The sequence below is a fragment of the Zootoca vivipara genome, chromosome 10, assembly GCF_965207765.1.
Source record: "Zootoca vivipara chromosome 10, rZooViv2.hap1.1, whole genome shotgun sequence".
NCBI classification, from domain to species: domain Eukaryota; kingdom Metazoa; phylum Chordata; class Lepidosauria; order Squamata; family Lacertidae; genus Zootoca; species Zootoca vivipara.
The window spans coordinates 33,316,379-33,336,062 of NC_142593.1; the positions used below are offsets into that span (position 1 = coordinate 33,316,379).

General features: G+C 43.1%; 1 protein-coding gene across 2 annotated transcripts in view; it reads left to right on the forward strand.

The window, feature by feature from the left end:
• ARHGEF28 (Rho guanine nucleotide exchange factor 28) overlaps window positions 1–19,684 on the forward strand; it is a 142,361-nt gene that overhangs the window by 19,070 nt on the left and 103,607 nt on the right. For both annotated transcript variants that reach the window (XM_035099489.3, XM_060280226.2), the window contains exons 3-4: window positions 11,113–11,254; window positions 15,304–15,597. In XM_035099489.3, the coding sequence (XP_034955380.3) occupies window positions 11,113–11,254; window positions 15,304–15,597 (436 nt within the window). The remainder of the gene's footprint in view (window positions 1–11,112; window positions 11,255–15,303; window positions 15,598–19,684) is intronic.

Sequence of the window (19,684 nt, forward strand, 5' to 3'; positions counted from 1 at the left end):
CCATTACTTTCAATGGGAAAGTTTGCTTCAGTTTATGAACGCTTCAGTTTATGAACAGACTTCCGGAACCAATTACACCCATGCTTCAGTTTATGAACACTTCAGTTTAAGTACTCTGCGGACCCGTCTGGAACGGATTAATCCACTTTCCATTACTTTCAATGGGAAAGTTTGCTTCAGTTTATGAACGCTTACTCCGCGGACCATCTGGAACGGATTAATTCACTTTCCATTACTTTCAATGGGAAAGTTCGCTTCAGTTTATGAACGCTTCAGTTTATGAACAGACTTCCGGAACCAATTGTGTTCATAAACCGAGGTACCACTGTATACGGTAGTTTTTCAAATCTCTTTAAGACAAGAGGAGTACAGTCAAACCTCGGCTCCTGAACGGCTCAGTTTTTGGAACGTTTCGGTTCCCGAACGCTGAAAACCCGGAAGTAAATGCTCTGGTTTTCGAACATTTTTCGGAAGCTGAATGTCCGACGTGGCTTCCACTGAGTGCAGGAAACTCTTGCAACCAATTGGAAGCTGCAATTTGGTTGTCAAACATTTTGGAAGCTGAACAGGCTTCTGGAACGGATTATGTTTGACAACCGAGGTTTGACTGTAATGAAAGAGCCTTGGGCCATCTCTGGCCTTTCCACACAGATCAGACATCCCAGTGGGTAAGCACCATAGCTGCCAAGTATCCCGTATCCGCCGGGAAAACCTCTTTTTTCTTACCGTTTCCCGGCGGTCTCCCGTTTAGGTTAAAATCCCGGTATTGTCCCTTAAATCGGCTTCGGCCCGGCGGCCATTTTTCTGGTGCCACTTTGCCCTTCTATGGGCACCAGAAAATGGCGGCGCCGGCGCCGGAAGTCGCTTTTACGTGTTTCCGGTCATGCACGGAAGCAACTTTAAGCGCCGCCGCCGCCATTTTCTGGTGCCCATAGAAGGGCGAAGCGCCACCGGAAGTTGCGTCACGCAACTTCTGGTCATGCGCGCGCTGCCGATCCCGGATCTTTACGTCCGGAACTTGGCAGGTATGGTAAGCACAAGCCCTTGGGCATGCTTGAATCCCAACGCCAACCTGCTATTATGTAAAATGCCTATTATGTAAGAGGACTTGCACTGCATTTAGCAACGATGACCTTGTTTTAGAAACAGCAGCACCCCATTTTAAGCTCTCTTAAACTATTTCTGCAAGGATTTGGATAAAATTTGGCCCAGGGTTGGGGAGGTCATTTGAATGCTGGGCCTTACAGGAGAGGAGAGGAGAGGAGCTGGAGGCAGAAAAAGACCACCAGTGTATTCCACTGAGAGATTTCTGTTATATACTGTAAATAGGGAACTGGCACCATAGACAGGCCTTAATATGAGTTAAGGCTGATGTAAACCCTATAATCACTTACCAGTGACAGATGGATGCAAACACCGACGACATTTCAGTGTGCTGTGTCCAAGACCTGGAATTTATGAATAATAAAGGAGGGTTCTTAAGAGCATAAGAGGAGCCTACTGGATTGCAACCAGCGGCTCATCTAGTCCAGCATCCTGTTCTCACAGTGGCCAACCAGATCCCTATGGGACGCCTGCAAGATGGACATGAGTGCAGCAGCCAGTGTGGTGTAGTGGTTAAGAGCAGTAGACTCGTAATCTGGGGAACAGGGTTCATGTCTCCGCTCCTCCACATGCAGTTGCTGGGTGACCTTGGGCTAGTCGCACATCTTTGAAGTCTCTCAGCCCCATTCACCTCACAGAGTGTTTGTTGTGGGGGAGGAAGGGAAAGGAGAATGTTAGCCGCTTTGAGACTCCTTTGGGAAGTGATAAAGCGGTATATCAAATCCAAACTACTACTACTACTACTACTACTCCTCTTCTTCTTCTTCTTCTTCTTCTTCTTCTTCTTCTTCTTCTTCTTCTTCTTCTTCTTCTTCTTCTTCTTCTTCTTCTTCTCCTCTCTGTTCACCAGCACTTCCCAGCAGCTGGTATCCAGAGGCACGTTGCATCTGACAGTGAAGGTAGGACTTAGCCATCATGGCTAGAAGCTGTCAGTAGCCTTGTCCTCCATGAATTTGCCCAAACCTCATTTAAAGCCATTCAAGTTGGTAGGTACCACCACCTCATGTGAGAGCAAATTGTGTAGTTTAACCGAGTGCTGTGTGAAGAAGCACTTTTTAAAATCTGTTCTGAGCCCATGCAAAGTGCTTTTCCTTAACTACGGAGTGACTGCAGCTCAGCCTACACATTTGGAATTGGGAAGGTTTTGTGTTCATCTCACACCATGTTAGATTTTAATTCTCAAGCTCAGTCATGAGCACTGGCACACATTTCAGAGAATGCAGCTGGCCTTTTCAGAATAATGTTAAACTTTCATGGAACAAATGTTAGCAGCTCCTGTCCACTGGGCAGCCATTCTTGCTCCAGCCCTATTGAAATGATTGTGAGTTGTACGAATTCTAAAGAGTGCCCTGGCACTCCCAAGAGGTGTGAGTTTTTAGTGTGGACTGGTTAAGCCCTGTATCATTGCTAGCAGCAAGCCGGCTTATCAGGCAGTGGGAAATGTGTGAGCTAGTTTTAGAAAGGTTATTTTATCAGATGACAATATGCATTTATTCTACAATGACAAAGGCACACATTTATTTTAGCGAACTATTTCTTGATATGCCTAATCTGTTTTCCCCCCTCCTGTACTTGTACAGGCATTGTGAAGTTCTTTTGATCCTTTTGTACTTGGCAGATAACTTACCTACCTTGTTGGTTTTGGTTGGCAAATTAGAATTGTAACTATATTCTTATCAGAGCATTTGTACAGTTCAGTCATGGAGTTGTCAAACTTCACTTGGACTTTTCATTTGATCCCTCTGTTCTAGTTTACGCAGAGTTCTTTTGTGGTGTGGCAGTTATTACTGCACTATTCCCCCCCCTTTTTTTGCTTTTTATGAAGATCCTAATGAACATGTAGAAATACAGATCTTAAATTGCAGAAAACCAACATGTATTGCAGTTCATTTATTAGACTCTTCTTATATGCACCCGGACTAAGTTTTATAATCAGTTTCAAACCCTAAGGTTTCTGTCAGTCCTCAGCTATACATGTTAGGGAGAAATGTGTCTGAAGTGGTCTTTAGTTCTCCTTATTGTCAGCTGGTAAGGTGGGAAATTAGTAGGCCTGGTCTCTGTCACCCCTCTCTAGTTAGTTCTAACAAAATAAAAAAATTTTTTTTCTTCCAGTAGCACCTTAGAGACCAACTAAATTTGTTATTGATATGAGCTTTCGTGTGCATGCACACTTCTTTAGATACTTCAGATATGCATGCACAACACGAAAGCTCATAGCAATAACAAACTTAGTTGGTCTCTAAGGTGCTACTGGAAGGAATTTTTTTATTTTGTTTCGACCAACACGGCTACCTACCTGTAACTAGTTAGTTCTAGTTACTATAAGTTGACCCACCTTTTTGGCAAGAGTGTCATATGTCAATACCATATTATTACCGGTACTATATTCAACTATTCACTATACTTCATAAGATATATATGAGCCCAGTGTGTAGTGGTTAGAGTGTCAGACTGTGACCTGGGAGACCAGGGTACCATAGCTGTCAAGTTCTCCCTTTTTAAAAGGGAAATTCCCTTATGCTGAATAGGCTTCCTCGTGAGAAAAGGGAAAACTTGACAGCTAGGGGTACAAATATTGAGTCAGACACGAAGCTCACTGGGTGATCTTGGGATGTGGGATAGTCGTGGTCTCTTGGCCTAACCTACCTCACAGGGTTGTTGTGAAGATAAAAAGGAAGCCATATATGCCGTCTTGAGCTCCTTTGAAGAAAGGTGGGGTATAGATGTAACAAACAAACAAACAAACAAAAATTGGGACATGCAGCTCTCCATATCTGAATGATAAGTGGACTCTTCCCTATGAAAGTTTGTGCTGAAAGGAATTAGGTGTTAAGTGTTGTGGCAGTTAAAGCATTGAATGGTTTTGCCTTCTCCTTGTGACTCTTTAGGCTTGGCTTGGTAGTGTTTTCTTCATCACCACCTCATTTAGGTCATGGTTGTTTCAATACCTGCTTAGGTTTGCTGTATCAAATTTCACTCTATTCATACAAGTAGTCACATGGCTTTCCTTAAACAAAACATGAGCAAATGTTCCCGTAGGCTCTAATCTTCCCATGTATTGACTCACAATTGTAAATTAGATGCATTTTGGTTTTAATTCTTTTCTTTGTTTTATTCTTCCTTCTCCGTGATATTTACAGGCTGCATGGTTGCTACTTGATTTGGGTTACTAAACTCCCACTCCTTCCTTCTTTTATTTCACGTCTTTGATGGTTCAGGTTTTTCTACTCTTGCTCGTAGCAACTGCTGGGCTTATTAAATTGTTCATTGATTAGTCTACATATGTACCGCATGCACACAATTGCAACAGTTAATTATTTTTAAAGTATCACTAAAGGCAATAAAAGCAACCAGTTAAAACCAATTTCAACATGTTTACAAATCAGCTTATGGGCAAAAGGTGCATTTCAGTAACAACGTCCTGCTGGCAAAAGGGCTTTGGAGATGGGGCTTTCAAGGCATCAGTTAGCACAAAATTCTAGAGCCTGGGAGCAACCACTGAGAAGGCCCTATTCTGGATTCCTGCTGTAAGTTGTTAGGGCAAACAGAAGAGTCTCCTCCAAGGAATTTAAAACCTGGGCAGGCTCATACAGAAGTGTGGTGTCTTTCAGATAATCTGGTCCTGTTCTCTTTGTATTCTCCATTTCCTCCCAGGAGCTGATGCTAGTGTTTGTGGCCTCCTTGCTTTTGTCATCACAACAACCCTGTGAGGAGGGTTAGGCAATGAGATAGCGACTTGCTCAAGGCTGCTCACATTCATGGTTGCGTGTTTATTTGAAGCTGTCTCCTAAGTCCTAGCTCAACACTAATAAGTCAACCATACAGATGTCTTACCATAGCAGTTTAGGTAACTATAGGTAACTCTAAGCTAGTGTGTGTTTTATTTGCTAATCCTGCATAGCTCTTATTTGAAGGAAATGTCCTTTATTCTATAGCAACAGAGATCCATAGAGAAGACAGTGCAGTTCCATAGTAATGTTTGCTAAATTTTGATCTGGCAGAGCACACAGCCCTCGCTTGAGCAAAAGGGGGTAGGTATTAGCTTTTAAACATGTCAGGCAAATATGACAGTATCGAATACTGAAAGATTTTGCCCATCTGTTGTTAAGCCTAAAACTTGGAAGGCCACTTTTGTCCCTGGCTGGTTTTGAAATTCCAGGTAATATGTTTGGCCAAGGCAAACTCTCTGTGTTTTCATCTGGCTAGGCATTGCAAACTTTTTATTCTAGATCTGGGAAGACCTTGCGACAGCAATCTCTGTGACTATGTGATTTTTTCCCCCCAAGCAGGAAGATGTCAATAGGCTTCTTAAGACTTATCACTTTCAAAGAGTGTTCTCAATTAAACTCAGCCTTTGAAATTACTTTGCCTGGAGCTCAGATTTAATTATAATTTAATTATAACAGAGGTGTGATGTATCAAGATCTGGCTTGGGACTCTGTTATGATCTCAAAAGTAAAGTTGCATCAGAAACCCAGTGTACACAATTCAGTTCCAATCCAGTCTTTGTAGCCAAGCTGAATGAAAACCAGGTGGTCACATCCTAAGCAGATGCCAGCTGAGACAGTTGGAGACTTGATGATGATAAAATCAAGACAAAGTGTGAAACTGGAGAAAGCAGGGAGAAAGGGAAAACACTGATCAGACCAAGCAGAAGCAGGAGGCAGGAGAAGGGGCGCTCTCTGCCTTATTACTTCCTGCTGCTGTTATTAATTTTTTGTTCCTTTCGGAGCTTCAACATCTCATCATAAGCAAAAGAAAGAAACTGGACCATGCAGGGTTTTGCTTTTTGAGACATGTGGTCATGGTGGTGTGCTTTACCAGGGAAAGGGCCTTCTCAGTGGTGGTGCCCCAATTGTGGAATGCTCTTCATAAGGAAGCTCATCTGGTGCTTACTTCAGTGTGGTTCAGCCCCAGGCAAAACCCTTTTAGTTTTCTCTGGTCTTTTAATTTTAATTTAATTAGATTCTTCTGGTTTTGAAATCTGTAAGCCACCCTGGGAATTTGGGTAGGCTGTGTTGTTGTTACTCAGTTAACAACAACAACAACAACAACAACAACAGCAGCAACAGGGCTGACTGTACTGAACCCACTTTTCCTTTCCTTTTAAAGTTTGAACTGGTGGGGTTCCGCACAGTTGAATTTGTAGATCCAGAGAGATTTAAATGGACCCCTTGAGACACAACATAATAATAGAATCATAAAATTGTGGAATGGGAAGGGACTCTGAAGATAATATAGTCCAGAGGTTCCCAAATTTATTTGGCCTACTGCCCGCTTTTCAGAAAAAGCTAGCCAAGGTCCCAGGTTCAGTTCCTGGCATTTCCAGTTAAAAGGGTTAGATTAGGTAGCTCCTAGTGCCTGAGACCCCCCCTAAGAGGTGCTGCCAGTCAGAGTGGACAATACTGGGCTGGATTATTGGCCTAGAATAGATAAAATTGTTGTCTCCTGTTCCTTCAAAGCCAATGAGGGTTATTGCCAGGTGAGCCTCTGTGGGTAGAATTCCCTGCAGACAAGGCACCACAACCAAGAAGGTCCATTCCCTGTTCATCACCCATCTGGCTGCCAAGGGCAGAAGGACGGGAAAATGGCAGGTTCCTTTGAGAGAAGGTGCTACTTTGGATGGTTACTTGTAGGAGTCTTTCTTTTGGCCCAGAGAAGTCCTGAGGGGAATACAGAACAACCTCAGGAGGTGCAGGTGGTGTTAAAACAGGTATGGCAAGAACAGGGAGTTGAATATGATTTAGATCAGGCTCTCTCAGCCTGAAGCGTTGGTCTGCAGTTCCTTCCATCCCTGAACAGTGACCACATTGGCTGGGGCTGATGGGAGTTGCAGTCCAAAAAATCTGGAGCGCATGAGGTTGGGATGTATCACTGTACATGAAGTACAGTTGCAGTACTCTTACGTAAAGGGGCAGGATGTGCTCTGCTCACCCGTAAGCCTCAAAAGCCTTTTCCTGTGTATAAACACAGATATGAAGGAGATGTGGGGGAAAAGCTGGTTCCAGGTGCAAGGGTGTGTCAGATTGACACAAATGGAGTTAGGTGTCACCTCCAGGCCAGGAACAAACACACACACATATCACACACATACATTCTAATTATGGAAGTCTTTTATTACTATTGTTTGGATGCCAGATGCCAGCATTTATGAGATACTTGTAGGAATTTCGATATAAACTGCTACAGTGGTACCTCAGGTTAAGAACTTAATTTGTTCTGGAGGCCTGTTCTTAACCTGAAACTGTTCTTAACCTGAGGAACCACTTTAGCTAATGGGGCCTCCCACTGCCGCCGCCATGCAATTTCTGTTTTCATCCTGAAGCAAAGTTCTTAACCTGAGGTACTATTTCTGAGTTAGTGGAGCCTGTAACCTGAAGCATCTGTAACCTGAAGCGTCTGTAACCCGAGGTGCCACTGTACTTAATTTTTGTTCTGTTGTTTTATAATTTGCTCCACATGTGTTTCTTTTTGGGGGGGAGGGGTTAATATTTGAAATGATTGTGTGGTGCTTTAGTGTTTATCCTGTGAGCACTTACTAGAAAACAAAAAGAACCGCAGTTGAGTTACGTATGCCAGTTAACTATGTACCACTGTGGGATGATGTTTGGGAAATGTATTGCCTATATTTATTAGTGAGGTGCCCAGGGTTGACTCTAGGTTTGGGGAAGCGTTGGGCAAAGTGTCCTGTAGTGTTCAGAGTGGCACTACTTGCTTATTTTAAAAACTTACATACTGCTTTTCATTTATGAATCTCAAAGTGATTCAGAATATAGATGTAACCCTTTAAAAACCCCACACACATTCAGATAGTCATACTCATTACAGTATATAGAATTTCAGCAACTGTAGCAGTCAGAACCCAAAAAGAAAACTGTATCAACAGTCAAGAAAGGTGCAAACAGAAAATATTAACTGTGGTTTACCATGGCATGTGATTGTATCCAATGCCACTAAATTAGCTTTGCTTGTGTTTGATGATGCTGTTACATAGACAAATCTAATTAGCTGCCTGATAGCTCTCTTACTAGAAAGTTGAAAAAAGCTGTTTTCCAAACAAAAATAGTGCCAAAGCTATAGCCATTTGGCTTGCAAAGAAACAGCAAACTGGTGTGGGAAAGCTAAGATGCACAAATTATACACACGCGTGCGCACACTCACGCAGAATATTTTGAATTTCCATGGTGAAAAAGCACTCCTCCACAGATTAACATCCAGGTACAGTGCGCATGAAGAATCACTCTAGTGATGCGTATTTGAGACACGTACTAGGAAAGGCTTACGGTACTTTATTGGTATCCTCTGCACTAGTTTACAGCCATCATTTCCTGAGTTGGGTCTGATTCATTATCCATTAGTGGACTTGCATCCTATTCCCAAATCATACACAGATAGAAAATGAGATTGCGTGACCAAGTTTGGATAAAAACTGCAGTTGTGACTGCGTGTTGCCTTGGTGTGGCACTTTGCACCATGTTTTTGATTACTTCATCCAATGGCCTCAGGCCCAAATTACATATTGCAAGGAATCTGTGGCAGCTGCTGACCTGCATCTCTTCAGTAAACTTTTAAAGGTGGCAAGATGTGACATCTTCACAGTTTGTTTTGGGGGTTTTTTTGCTTCAACTTATTTGATATGCTGTTTCATGGAAGAGGCCTGGAAACTCTGGATGCAGTAATGTGATGTGGTGCATTTTTAACCAGATGTTACCAGGACACCCAAGAAGATGGTCTGGATTTCATGGATGTTCAAAACACAATTATGTAGTACTGATACACATCCAATGTGATCAATTCTAATTAATGGTGGAAATGGATCCCACCAAGCTTAATATTCTCCCAAAATGGAGGGATCTACCAAGATTGTTTCTCCCAACAGCTGGCTGTGCAGCCCGAAATTTGTTATCACATAGCAGAGGCTAATCTGATTAAGTCCACCCAACTCCCCCAACTCTCTCCATGTTAAGACTGCTTTAGCATCTTTTGCTCTTTCCCTTCCTCTCCCTCATTTTGCTCAACATTCTCCTTGATAGCTTGTGACTTTTTGGTTGATCCTAGTAGAGATTTCATTATAGATTTGGGGTGTATCACAAAATGGATCTATTTCCTATGCCTCAGGCATGATGCCACAATAGCAATACAGTGGTACCTCGGTTTAAGTACACAATTGGTTCTGGAAGTCTGTACTTAACCTGAAGCGTACTTAACCTGAAGCGAAGTTTCCCATTGAAAGTAATGGAAAGTGGCTTAATCCATTCCAGACGGGTCCACGGAGTACTTAAACTGAAAGTACTCAAACCGAAGCGTACTTAAACCGAGGTATGACTGTACCAGTGCATTCAGTTCATTGTGTTGCTGTAGCTATGCATCTTGTTGGATTGAAATGCAAGCTAGTGTTTTGCCTTAAGTTTCTCATGAAATCTCTTTTCTGGTTCATTGACCTACAGCACACACGGGCAACCTGCGACCCTCTAGATCAGTGTTTCTCAACCTTTTTTGGGCCACGGCACACTTTTCTATGAAAAAAAATCCCGCGGCACACCAACTCTGTGCGGTAGCCAGGCGGACCCACCAGGCGCAGAGCCTGCGGAGCGAGCGGGGACAGACCCCAGGCGGGCAGACGCGGGCGCGCAGCTGCCGCCACCCCCCTCCCAGCCGCCCCAGGCAGCCGCCGCCGCTCTGGCCCGGCGAAGGGAAGCCCTGCGCAGCCTTCCCCGCCTGCCTCCTCCTCCCCAGGAGGGCGATTTGCATTGTCACGTGCCTGGCGGCCGCCAATACACAACACTGACCCGCCGGAAAGGAAGCCGGCCGGGTCACGACGCGGGCGCTCGCCTCGCGTCGTGACCCAGCCGGCTTCCTTTCCGGCGGGTCAGCGACGTGACAGTGCAAATCGCCCTTCTCGTCGCGGCACACCAGCCAGTGTTTCGCGGCACAGTAGTGTGCCGCGGAACACCGGTTGAGAAACGCTGCTCTAGATGTTGCCCAGACTCCACCTCCCATCAGCCCTAGCCTGCTTGGTTAATGGTCAGGGATGGTGGGCGTTGTACCCCAAGAACAATGGAAGAGCCACAAATTCCCCTTCCCTTACCTAGGAGAACTGTCTTGGGATGGATGTGCTAAAATGTTATTTTTAACAGTGAAAGCCTTGTCAACTCTTTACGCAGTTTGTTTTCCTGACCAAGCTGCTTCAGTCACTTCAGGACAATTCTGTCTGAGGTTTATTAAAAGTAACTGTAGCAACCAGGAACTCCTTGTGAAGCAAGCAGTTCTTCCCTTAAGCCTTAAGGAAACACAGTTCCATCTAAATTTCCTCCCTAAAATATACCAGATGTTTTGCTGTTGTATTCTGACTTCTTTTTTTAAAATAAATTTTTTACTGTGCTTTATTGTTGCATGAAGGGCTTGTCTTGACTTGTTAATTTCAGTTGCTTAGAAGATGTGTGGGTTGATCTCTGTTAGAACTAGCATAAATTCAGAAGTGTTAATATAAAAGCAGCGATCGCAAGTTGTATCAACAAAATGTTTAGGATTTAATCAAATCATTTGGAATAAATCTAATATGTTTGATATATAAATGCATATGCTGAAGGTATTGTATTAGGTGAGCCAACATATTGTTTTTACTTGTTTATATGTGTTTAACTTTTTTTTTTAAAAAAATCTGCTTTGAACTACAGTGGCAGGAATTGGTTTGAACTGAATTAAAATTGTTTACCTATGAGGGGGCATAATCTATCTGAAATCCCATTGATTTCAATAGGAAAGATTTAAGCAAGTGTTTTGAGTTTTCCGATGATATCAGTAGAAGTTCAAAGTAGAATATTGCCACCTCACACGTTACCTTTTCTTTGAACTGATAGGTTATTTATTTATGTATTTACTTAAATATTTATAGACCACACTTTTCATAAGAATACAGCAGGGTGGTAATTTTCATGATGTAGGTTTGAAAGAAAAGCAGATGTATACTCTATGATACAGCTCAACAAAGTTGCATTCATTTTCTAGGGACAGAGCACTATATATGGAACATTTGACAAAAATCTCCCGGAGGATGCTGAATTCTACTTTGTTTACAGTGGCTCAATCCAGAGACATGTGGTTTTAGCCAAGCACGTTACCGATAAGTCCCTTGAATCTATTATTCCAGGTGAGTCTTGCAGTTATACTACACATTCTGACTGTCTTCTCGGTGTTTTTATTTTTGCAAGGGATAGCCAGTGAATTCTGATGTTTTGATGTTTACCGTGACAGAAGCCTTAAGGCAGTGAGGGAGCTGCCACAAAAAGAGGTGCTGTGGCTTCTCCTCACATAGCAAAGTCCCTGTGGTAAACTCCACTTCACTCAGTTTGTGTATGGCAAACCGGCAAATCTGGTTGCTGTTGTTATTAATAATAATAATACTGATAATAAGTACTGCTTCTAGTATATGATTTATTACTATGAATACTGCTCTTATCATCCCTCCAAGGGAATGCGTGGCTCATCTCTGTATCCTCACAACAACTCAGAGGTAGGCTTTGAGTGTGATACATGCTGCTTAGGGTATAACTGCAACAAATGATGTTTTTGGCTTCAGTTGTCCTCTCCAGCATTGGATGGCTAGACAGCCTCCTATTGCCTGGAGCTGGTTGGCTTGCTCTTCAGCAATTGCTGCTGCTGAGCAAAGGAGAGGAAGGTGCTTTTGTCTTTATCTGAAGCAAGCATCCTCCTTGCTACTGCAACTTTTTGTGTGCTCTGCATGCTTCTTGGTTACATACTCACACCCAGTGCTTTTTCTTCTTCTAAAAAATGTTTAGGGGTACTCTCATTGTCCTATTCATATTGAAATACTGCCCCTCAATGAGGCCAAACTTAGATTCACAAAATGTTTAGGGGCATGCGTACCCCTGTATCCGCCCCCCCCAGAAAAAAGCACAGCTCACACCTGTAGCAAGACATATTTCTATAGCCTGCTTTAATCTATGAAATCAAAATACCTGACAGAATTCTCTTAATCATGGCTTAATACACATTGATTTCAAATGTTTCTTGGTTGCTCTTTACTCAGTTTGCATCATGCATTTTGCAAACTCAGTTAATGGGTTTACAAATCTTATAAAACCTATGCTGCTTCTGCTAATCATTGGGAGAAAAGAAAGCATTGAGGCATTGAGGACCCAGTTCCTGAAACCACTGAAAAATGTGTTCCGCTTGCTCTCTCCACTGCCTCTCATTGCCCTAAGCATTGGCTGCATACTCTAAAGCATATTGTTATAGTCTTAAAGGATAGAAACTTGATTTATTCATTTCTTGTGTTTTTTTTAAAGGAAAAGATGGGACTTTGTGCTGAGTACAAAGTTTTGCGCTTGCTCAGTATGAAAACAAAATTAAAGAATGAATGAGCAAGGAGCCCTTCATGAACCTTGCAGCAGAGAGCCCTCTGTATCTGGACCCTAGTAAAAAAATCCAAAAAAACCCTCCCTTTTCCTGCTAGCTAGAAATGTTAGAAACTGGGTGGGGATACTGACTTCACAAAGGATGAAAAATAAGAGTTGTTGGAAATGTAAAGTAAAGGAAGGGAATTTCTACCATATGTGGTGGTTATGTGACAGAGTAAAGAGATTTTGGGAACAAATTTATAATGAACTAAAAAAAATGTTACAATACACCAGGGGACCCCAAACTACGGCCCGGGGGCCGGATGCGGCCCAATTGGCCTCCCAATCCGGCCCGCGATGACCCCCGCCGCTCGCCGCTGGGGCCGCTCTTACGGCGCACAGCGCGGCGGCACGCTTCCAGGTCGGGAAAAAGCGCCGAAAATCCTTTGTGCGCATGCGTATGGGCCTCTCCCGACCCAGAAGAGGTCATTTCTGGTGCACTTCCGGGTCGGGGGAGGTCCATACGCATGCGCACAAACGATTTCCGACGCTTTTCCCGACCTGGAAGCGTGCCGCCGCGCCAGTAAACGCCCGTGCGCATGCGCACGGGCGCACACTCCCCCGCCCTCCGGCCCGTCGCGCAATCGGCGCGGTGGGAACCGGCCCAAAGCCCGGTAAGTCTGGGGACCCCTGCAATACACTTTCCAACAAACAAACAAACCTGAAGCATGTTTAATTGAACTGATAGGAAATGAGATCAAAAGAGAAGACCAAAAACTGTTTCTATATGCCACCACTGCAGCCAGAATCTTGTTAGCTCAGAAATGGAAATCAACAGACATACCAACAATTGAAGAATGGAGAACAAAATTATTGGAATATTCGGAACTGGCAAAAATGACCGGAAGGATAAGGGTCCAAAGAGCCTGGAGGTTTCAACGGATTGGAGTAAATTCATTGAATATTTAAAAAATTATGACAAAGATTTGAAGATGCTGACAGGCTTGTTATAACACCTGCAATTATAAACTTTAGAATCTCTAACCATAAGTAAGAGAAGTATACAATCTAAACAAAGGCTAGAGACGAACTTAGGAAAGCTGTAAATTGAGTATGGATTTGAAAATCAATAGTAGAGATGGAAGGAAATCACAGGCTCAGCGGAGTTTTGGTATTGATTTGTAGAATGTAATGTATGTGTGTTAAATGTATTTCTTTTGTTATGGAAAAAATATATTGAAAAAAAATACTGACTTCACTCTTAAGCACTGTTTGAGAACAACAAAGAGTCCCTGTTCTCATTGAAGGCTAAGACAACAAAACAAAACAAAACAAAACTGGATATGGGGGAAGCCACTTCCACAGAAGGGACGTTATAATTTCTTGTTCCACCTCTGACTGGAGAATGGACTAACCCAGGGATGTCCTTCCAGGTGTTGTGGATCCCAATTCCCACCAGCCCCAGCCAGCAAGGCCAAAGATGAGGGGAGTTGTATTCCGGTACTAGTTGGTGGGCTACAAGTCTCCTGTCCCTGGGTTAATGCATTTCTGTATGATGTTCTGCCCTGGGACCTCGTTTCCAAGGATTCTGCAACTTCATTGCACCTTTTCCTGCAGTTGTCTGCTTATAGACCCAGGAAAGGGAGGATGTTAAGGAATTGCGGCTTGCAGGAGAGGTCCCTGTCACACTAGTAAAAGCTTGCCATTGGGGAGACTCTGGAACATTTGTCACCTCAGTTGTAGCTGCCTTGTTTGACTTGAGCAGTCCAACCCCTCCTCCCCACATTGGCCTTCTGGTCCATGAAGAGGTTGTAAGTGGGCCCTCTCTACCACCCATTATTCTTTGTTTGTATGATAATTTTTATTGATTTTATACATTCAAAAATAAAGAACAACAACAACAACAACAACAACAAGGAAATATACATCAAAAGAGAAAAAAGAACATACCAAAAAAGACAAAACACACAAACAATAACAGTACCTATAATCATTTTAACTTTCTTCTAACTCTTCAAACCATTGTTTCTGGGACTTCCCCAAGTCCCCCCTAACCGTTTTCCTTTTCTAATCTCCTTTAGCAGTTTCCTAAACATTCTTTTAAACTTTCCCCAAAACTATCTCCATATCTTTACATCAAAACAACTATATTAAATTCATCTATACTTTCTTTCTAGCATCTACTTTCATCCCTATTGCCTAATAAGAATCCCCCCCATAGAAATTCAAATTTTTATACACCACAATGTTTCCCTAAATAAATTTTAAACTTCTTCCAGTCTTCTTCCACCGTCTCCTCTGTCTGGTCTCGGAGTCTACCCGTCAGTTCAGCGAGTTCCATAAAGTCCATCATCTTCATCTGCCATTCTTCTACAATTGGTAGTTCTTGTTTCTTCCAATATTTTGCAATTAATATTCTTGCTGCTGTCGTGGCATACATAAAGAAAATAACATCCTTTTTGGGAATTTCTTCCCCTATTATTCCAAGTAAAAAGGCTTCTGGTTTTTTTCATAAATGTGTTTTTCAACATTTTCTTCAACTCATTATAAATCTTTTCCCAGATGTTTTTACACCACCCATTATTCTTTCTATTGGCCTAAACTAGAATAATGAGGTCCTTGGGGATCTAGGTCTCTTTTTCAGGAAGGACATCAGACTTGCTGGCCCTGCTTTCAACCAGAGGATGGGTCAAACCTTTCTTGCCTGTTCTCCTGCTTGGAAGTTCATGATAAGTCTAACTTTCCATTATTTAAGACAGTGTGTAGGAATGAATCTATTTGTCTATCTTCTGAAACCATTGAGTGTTTAATGGCTAATATTTCTTGCACTTTTTTTCAGCTCATGGAGAACAGGAAAATGTTTCTGTCTCTGTGGTCATGTACACAAAAGAAGGCGTACTTGTGACTCTGGGCTTGGCATCTGTCACTTTCAAACGGGACACAGCTTATGAGTTAGCATGTTTTCTGATGAGCCAAGCTGATTGCCTCACTCCCTCCACTCACCAGACACTTCTCAGCAGGTTTGGTTTAATGGAGGAGGATTTTCAGTCCCTGGATCATGATGTCATGCTAGCTATGGCTCATGAAGATTTTCCACCTGCTTGGATCGCTGTTGGGAATAGTTCTGGAGAGGGTAAGTGGTTCTCTCTTTTTCTCCCACTTTGTGCCTGTTTCTCTATAATACCTCAGGGATTCAGCACATGCTTTGTGTGAGTAGGTCCCATGTTCAATCTCTGGCATAGCCAGAGGGTTGAGTTTCCTGATGATTCCCTCTGGGATCCCTGGAGAGCTGCTGCCGGTGTTGATAATACTGAGCTAAATGGGTCCATGGCCTGGCTTGATGTAAGGCAGCTTCCTGAGTTTCTTATGTCAGAGTCATACTGTTTTGTATGGCTACTTCCTCAAACAATAAGAGCTTCAGGGACAGCCACTTCAGGGTTTTGTTTTGTTGTAAGGTCAGATCTTCCGATGTATGGAATTGAGAGCTGGACCATAAAGAAGGCTGATCGCCAAAGAATTGATGCTTTTGAATTATGGTGCTGGAGGAGACTCTTGAGAGTCCCATGGACTGCAAGAAGATCAAAGCTATCCATTCTTAAGGAAATCAGCCCTGAGTGCTCACTGGAAGGACAGATCCTGAAGCTGAGGCTCCAATACTTTGGCCACCTCATGAGAAGAGAAGACTCCTTGGAAAAGACCCTGATGTTGGGAAAGATGGAGGACACAAGGAGAAGGGGACAACAGAGGACGAGATGGTTGGACAGTGTTCTTGAAGCTACGAACATGAGTTTGACCAAACTGCGGGAGGCAGTGGAAGACAGGAGTGCCTGGCGTGCTCTGGTCCATGGGGTCACGAAGAGTCGGACACGACTGAGCGACTAAACAACAACAACAACAACAACAACAAGGTCAGATCGTTGGAGATGCTAATTTGCATTTCCAATCAGCCTAGCAAGCATGGACCATGGCCAGGGAGGATAAGAGTTGTAGTTCAGCAGCATCTGGAGGTTCAAAGGTTTCCCACACCTGCCCTGAAGCTCTTCCTGCCAGCTACTTACCAAACACAGTTTTCTGCTTTGCTGGTTGCATTCTATAACTCCCAATTTGTTATTTCTCTAATCCCCAACCCCCAACGCTGGTCATGTGGGGTGTGTCATAGCCCATTTACACAGCATACATTTAGAGCAACACTCTCCCCTCTGAATCCTGGGAACGGTGGCTTGTTAAGGGTGTTGGGAATTGTAGCTCAGTGAAAGGTAAACTACATTACTCAGATTTCTTGGGCGAAGAGGATGTGCTTTAAATGTGTGGTGTGTGCGCAACATAGCAGCTAATCAGAAATGTTCATCAAAGAAACATCTTCTAGCCATCAAAAGCTAATGAGGAACTATCTTCAGCTAACACTGAAAAGGTTGGCTGATCATAGCGGCAGGGTAGCTGTTTCCTTGTGGTTGGACAAATGGCATAATTCCTCTCCCATACCAGCATTGCTGAAGTGTGAATTAACATTTAGAAATGAAATTCAAGACTATAAACTTGACTGTCTTTTAGGTTTCTGCTACTTTGTGAACATTATCATTCAGATAAGGAAATTTAGTTGTGTATTACAAAGCCTTTATAATTACTACTGTACTTTAGTCTCTTTCTTTTTTTAAAAAAGCAACAGCAACCCTTTGTTTCCTTAGAGGATTTTGTTCAGTTTATGAATAATGCTTGTCAACAGCTGATGAAAACTTTGAGCTTTGAAACAGAATGAAGATGTTGGTAATAAAATGTCTCCACCTTGATTCCAAGCAGCTGAAGTGTTTTTATTCAAAAATTGTGATTACACAAACAAAAGGAGACCTTTATTGTCTTTGAAATAGCCAAGGGAATGTTGCAGTACAGGAATTTTGGCTAGCTAGCAGCTTATTTACTAAAACACTACCCCCAAAGATCTGCCACACTGGTTGTTTTAACCTTATTGGATATGATTCACATTGAATCATGTTACAACAAAGGCATGGAATATAATTAAAGGCTTATACTTATGTAAATAAGTTTGGGCTTATTTTTTGTTTGCTTTAGAGGAAGTAGAATTTAAAACATTTGAAGTGTGATTCTTTTTTCTGAGTTACGCTTCTAACAGGCAACATCTAACAGAACGTGGGTGGAATCAAAGAGGATGCAAAGTGAGATTAATTTATAAACCTGGGTTTCTGAAGTTTCCAGCTCCCTTTGTTGTTGTTGTTTAGTCGTTTAGTCGTGTCCGACTCTTCGTGACCCCATGGACCATAGCACGCCAGGCACTCCTGTCTTGCACTGCCTCCCGTAGTTTGGTCAAACTCATGTTCGTAGCTTCGAGAACACTGTCCAACCATCTTGTCCTCTGTCGTCCCCTTCTCCTAGTGCCCTCAATCTTTCCCAACATCAGGGTCTTTTCCAAGGATTCTTCTCTTCTCATGAGGTGGCCAAAGTATGCTGCCCCAAAAGTCGCTTTCAGATTTGAGGACTATCTGGAGTGACACCTGATGCAGTTTGAGTAGCTTTGGATGGAAAAAGAGAAGCACAAGTTTTTATGAGTTTATGACAGCACTTGGGTGCTCACAGGAGTCTTTGGATCCTGTGCCTTTTGTAATAAACATGAGGTCAAGTTTGTCTGGTTCCAGGTCAAATGGGATGTTTCTCCCTAGGTAGATCACTTGATTCTGTTGAAATTGCTATATGGAGTATAGTTACGCAAGTTTCACAAAACCCTTATTGGGTGTGATGTGACTACAGTGGAACCTCGGTTTATGAACACCTCGGTTTATGAATTTTCGGTTTATGAACACCGTGGACCCATCTGGAACGGATTAATTCATTTTCCATTACTTTCAATGGGAAAGTTCGCTTCAGTTTATGAACGCTTCAGTTTATGAACAGACTTCCGGAACCAATTACACCCATGCTTCAGTTTATGAACGCTTCAGTTTAAGTACTCCGCGGACCCATCTGGAACGGATTAATCCACTTTCCATTACTTTCAATGGGAAAGTTCGCTTCAGTTTATGAACGCTTCAGTTTAAGTACCCCGCGGACCGTCTGGAACAGATTAACCCACTTTCCATTACTTTCAATGGGAAAGTTCGCTTCAGTTTATGAACACTTCAGTTTATGAACAGACTTCCGGAACCAATTGTGTTCATAAACCGAGGTACCACTGTAGTTACAAATGGCACAGTTCCCCCCCCCCAAAAAAAACCCCTGCCTTGCCATGGCATGTTACAACACTCACTTGTAAATTGGTTTTTAAATCATTTGGAAGTGGTGTGTTCTTTGTGCTGTATAATATTGTGGTGAGAGTTGAATCTGACAAGGCTCCCAAGGAAAGTCTAGGTAAGCCCTTTGTCAATTTTGCTTCAGCAGAGGCTCTCTGGCAGAAGTCTTACGGCAAATTCCAGGTGGTGATATGAGTCAAACCCTTTCCTTGCAGTGGCGTGCCACCACAGGAGTGCTCTTGGCACCTGCCAAACACCATCGGTGCGAAATCTGCTCTTCCTAGTCCCCTGCCTGTAAAATGTGTCCTTATTTGTGAAACCTTTTATCTTGCCTTTCTCTCTCCCATCTCCATTTTCTGAATACCAGTTGCTGGAAGCCACAGGAGGGGAGAGAGTGCTATTGTGCTCAGGTCTTGCTTGCAGGCTTCCTACAGGCATCTGGCTGGCCACTGTGAGAATAGGACGCTGGACTAGTTGGGCCACTGGTCTGATCCTTCAGGCTCTGCTTATGTCCTTATGGAGGCGGTGCTCTTTCTGTTGCACAAATCTAGTACAAGGGACTGGGAAAGGGACAGGCAGAGCTCTCCTGCATAACCACACACAGCAAAACCTGCTCTATTCCTAATCTAGGCACATGGCTGGATTATAGACCCTGAAGTATCTGTATTTGTGGGGATTTGTGGGCCTGTCAAGTGGAAAGAGAAAAATGATTGGTGGGGCATGATTTTTGACTCCTTGTGTGCGGGAAAGCCCTTGAGGTTTTCAGTGGAAGCTCTGTAAAACTAGACTGGCATGTTTTTCATGAAAAGCAGTGTTGGTGGAGTTTTTCCCCCTGTGTGAGTGGGAGTGTTCAAAGATTAGGTCAACTAACAAGCCCGCAAGCCTACAGGGGGAAAACAACCAAACCCCTCCAGGCCTGTCTTTCTGGCCCTTGAGTCTGTCCCCAGGCCACATGCCTCACTCACCAACATCCCCGAGTGC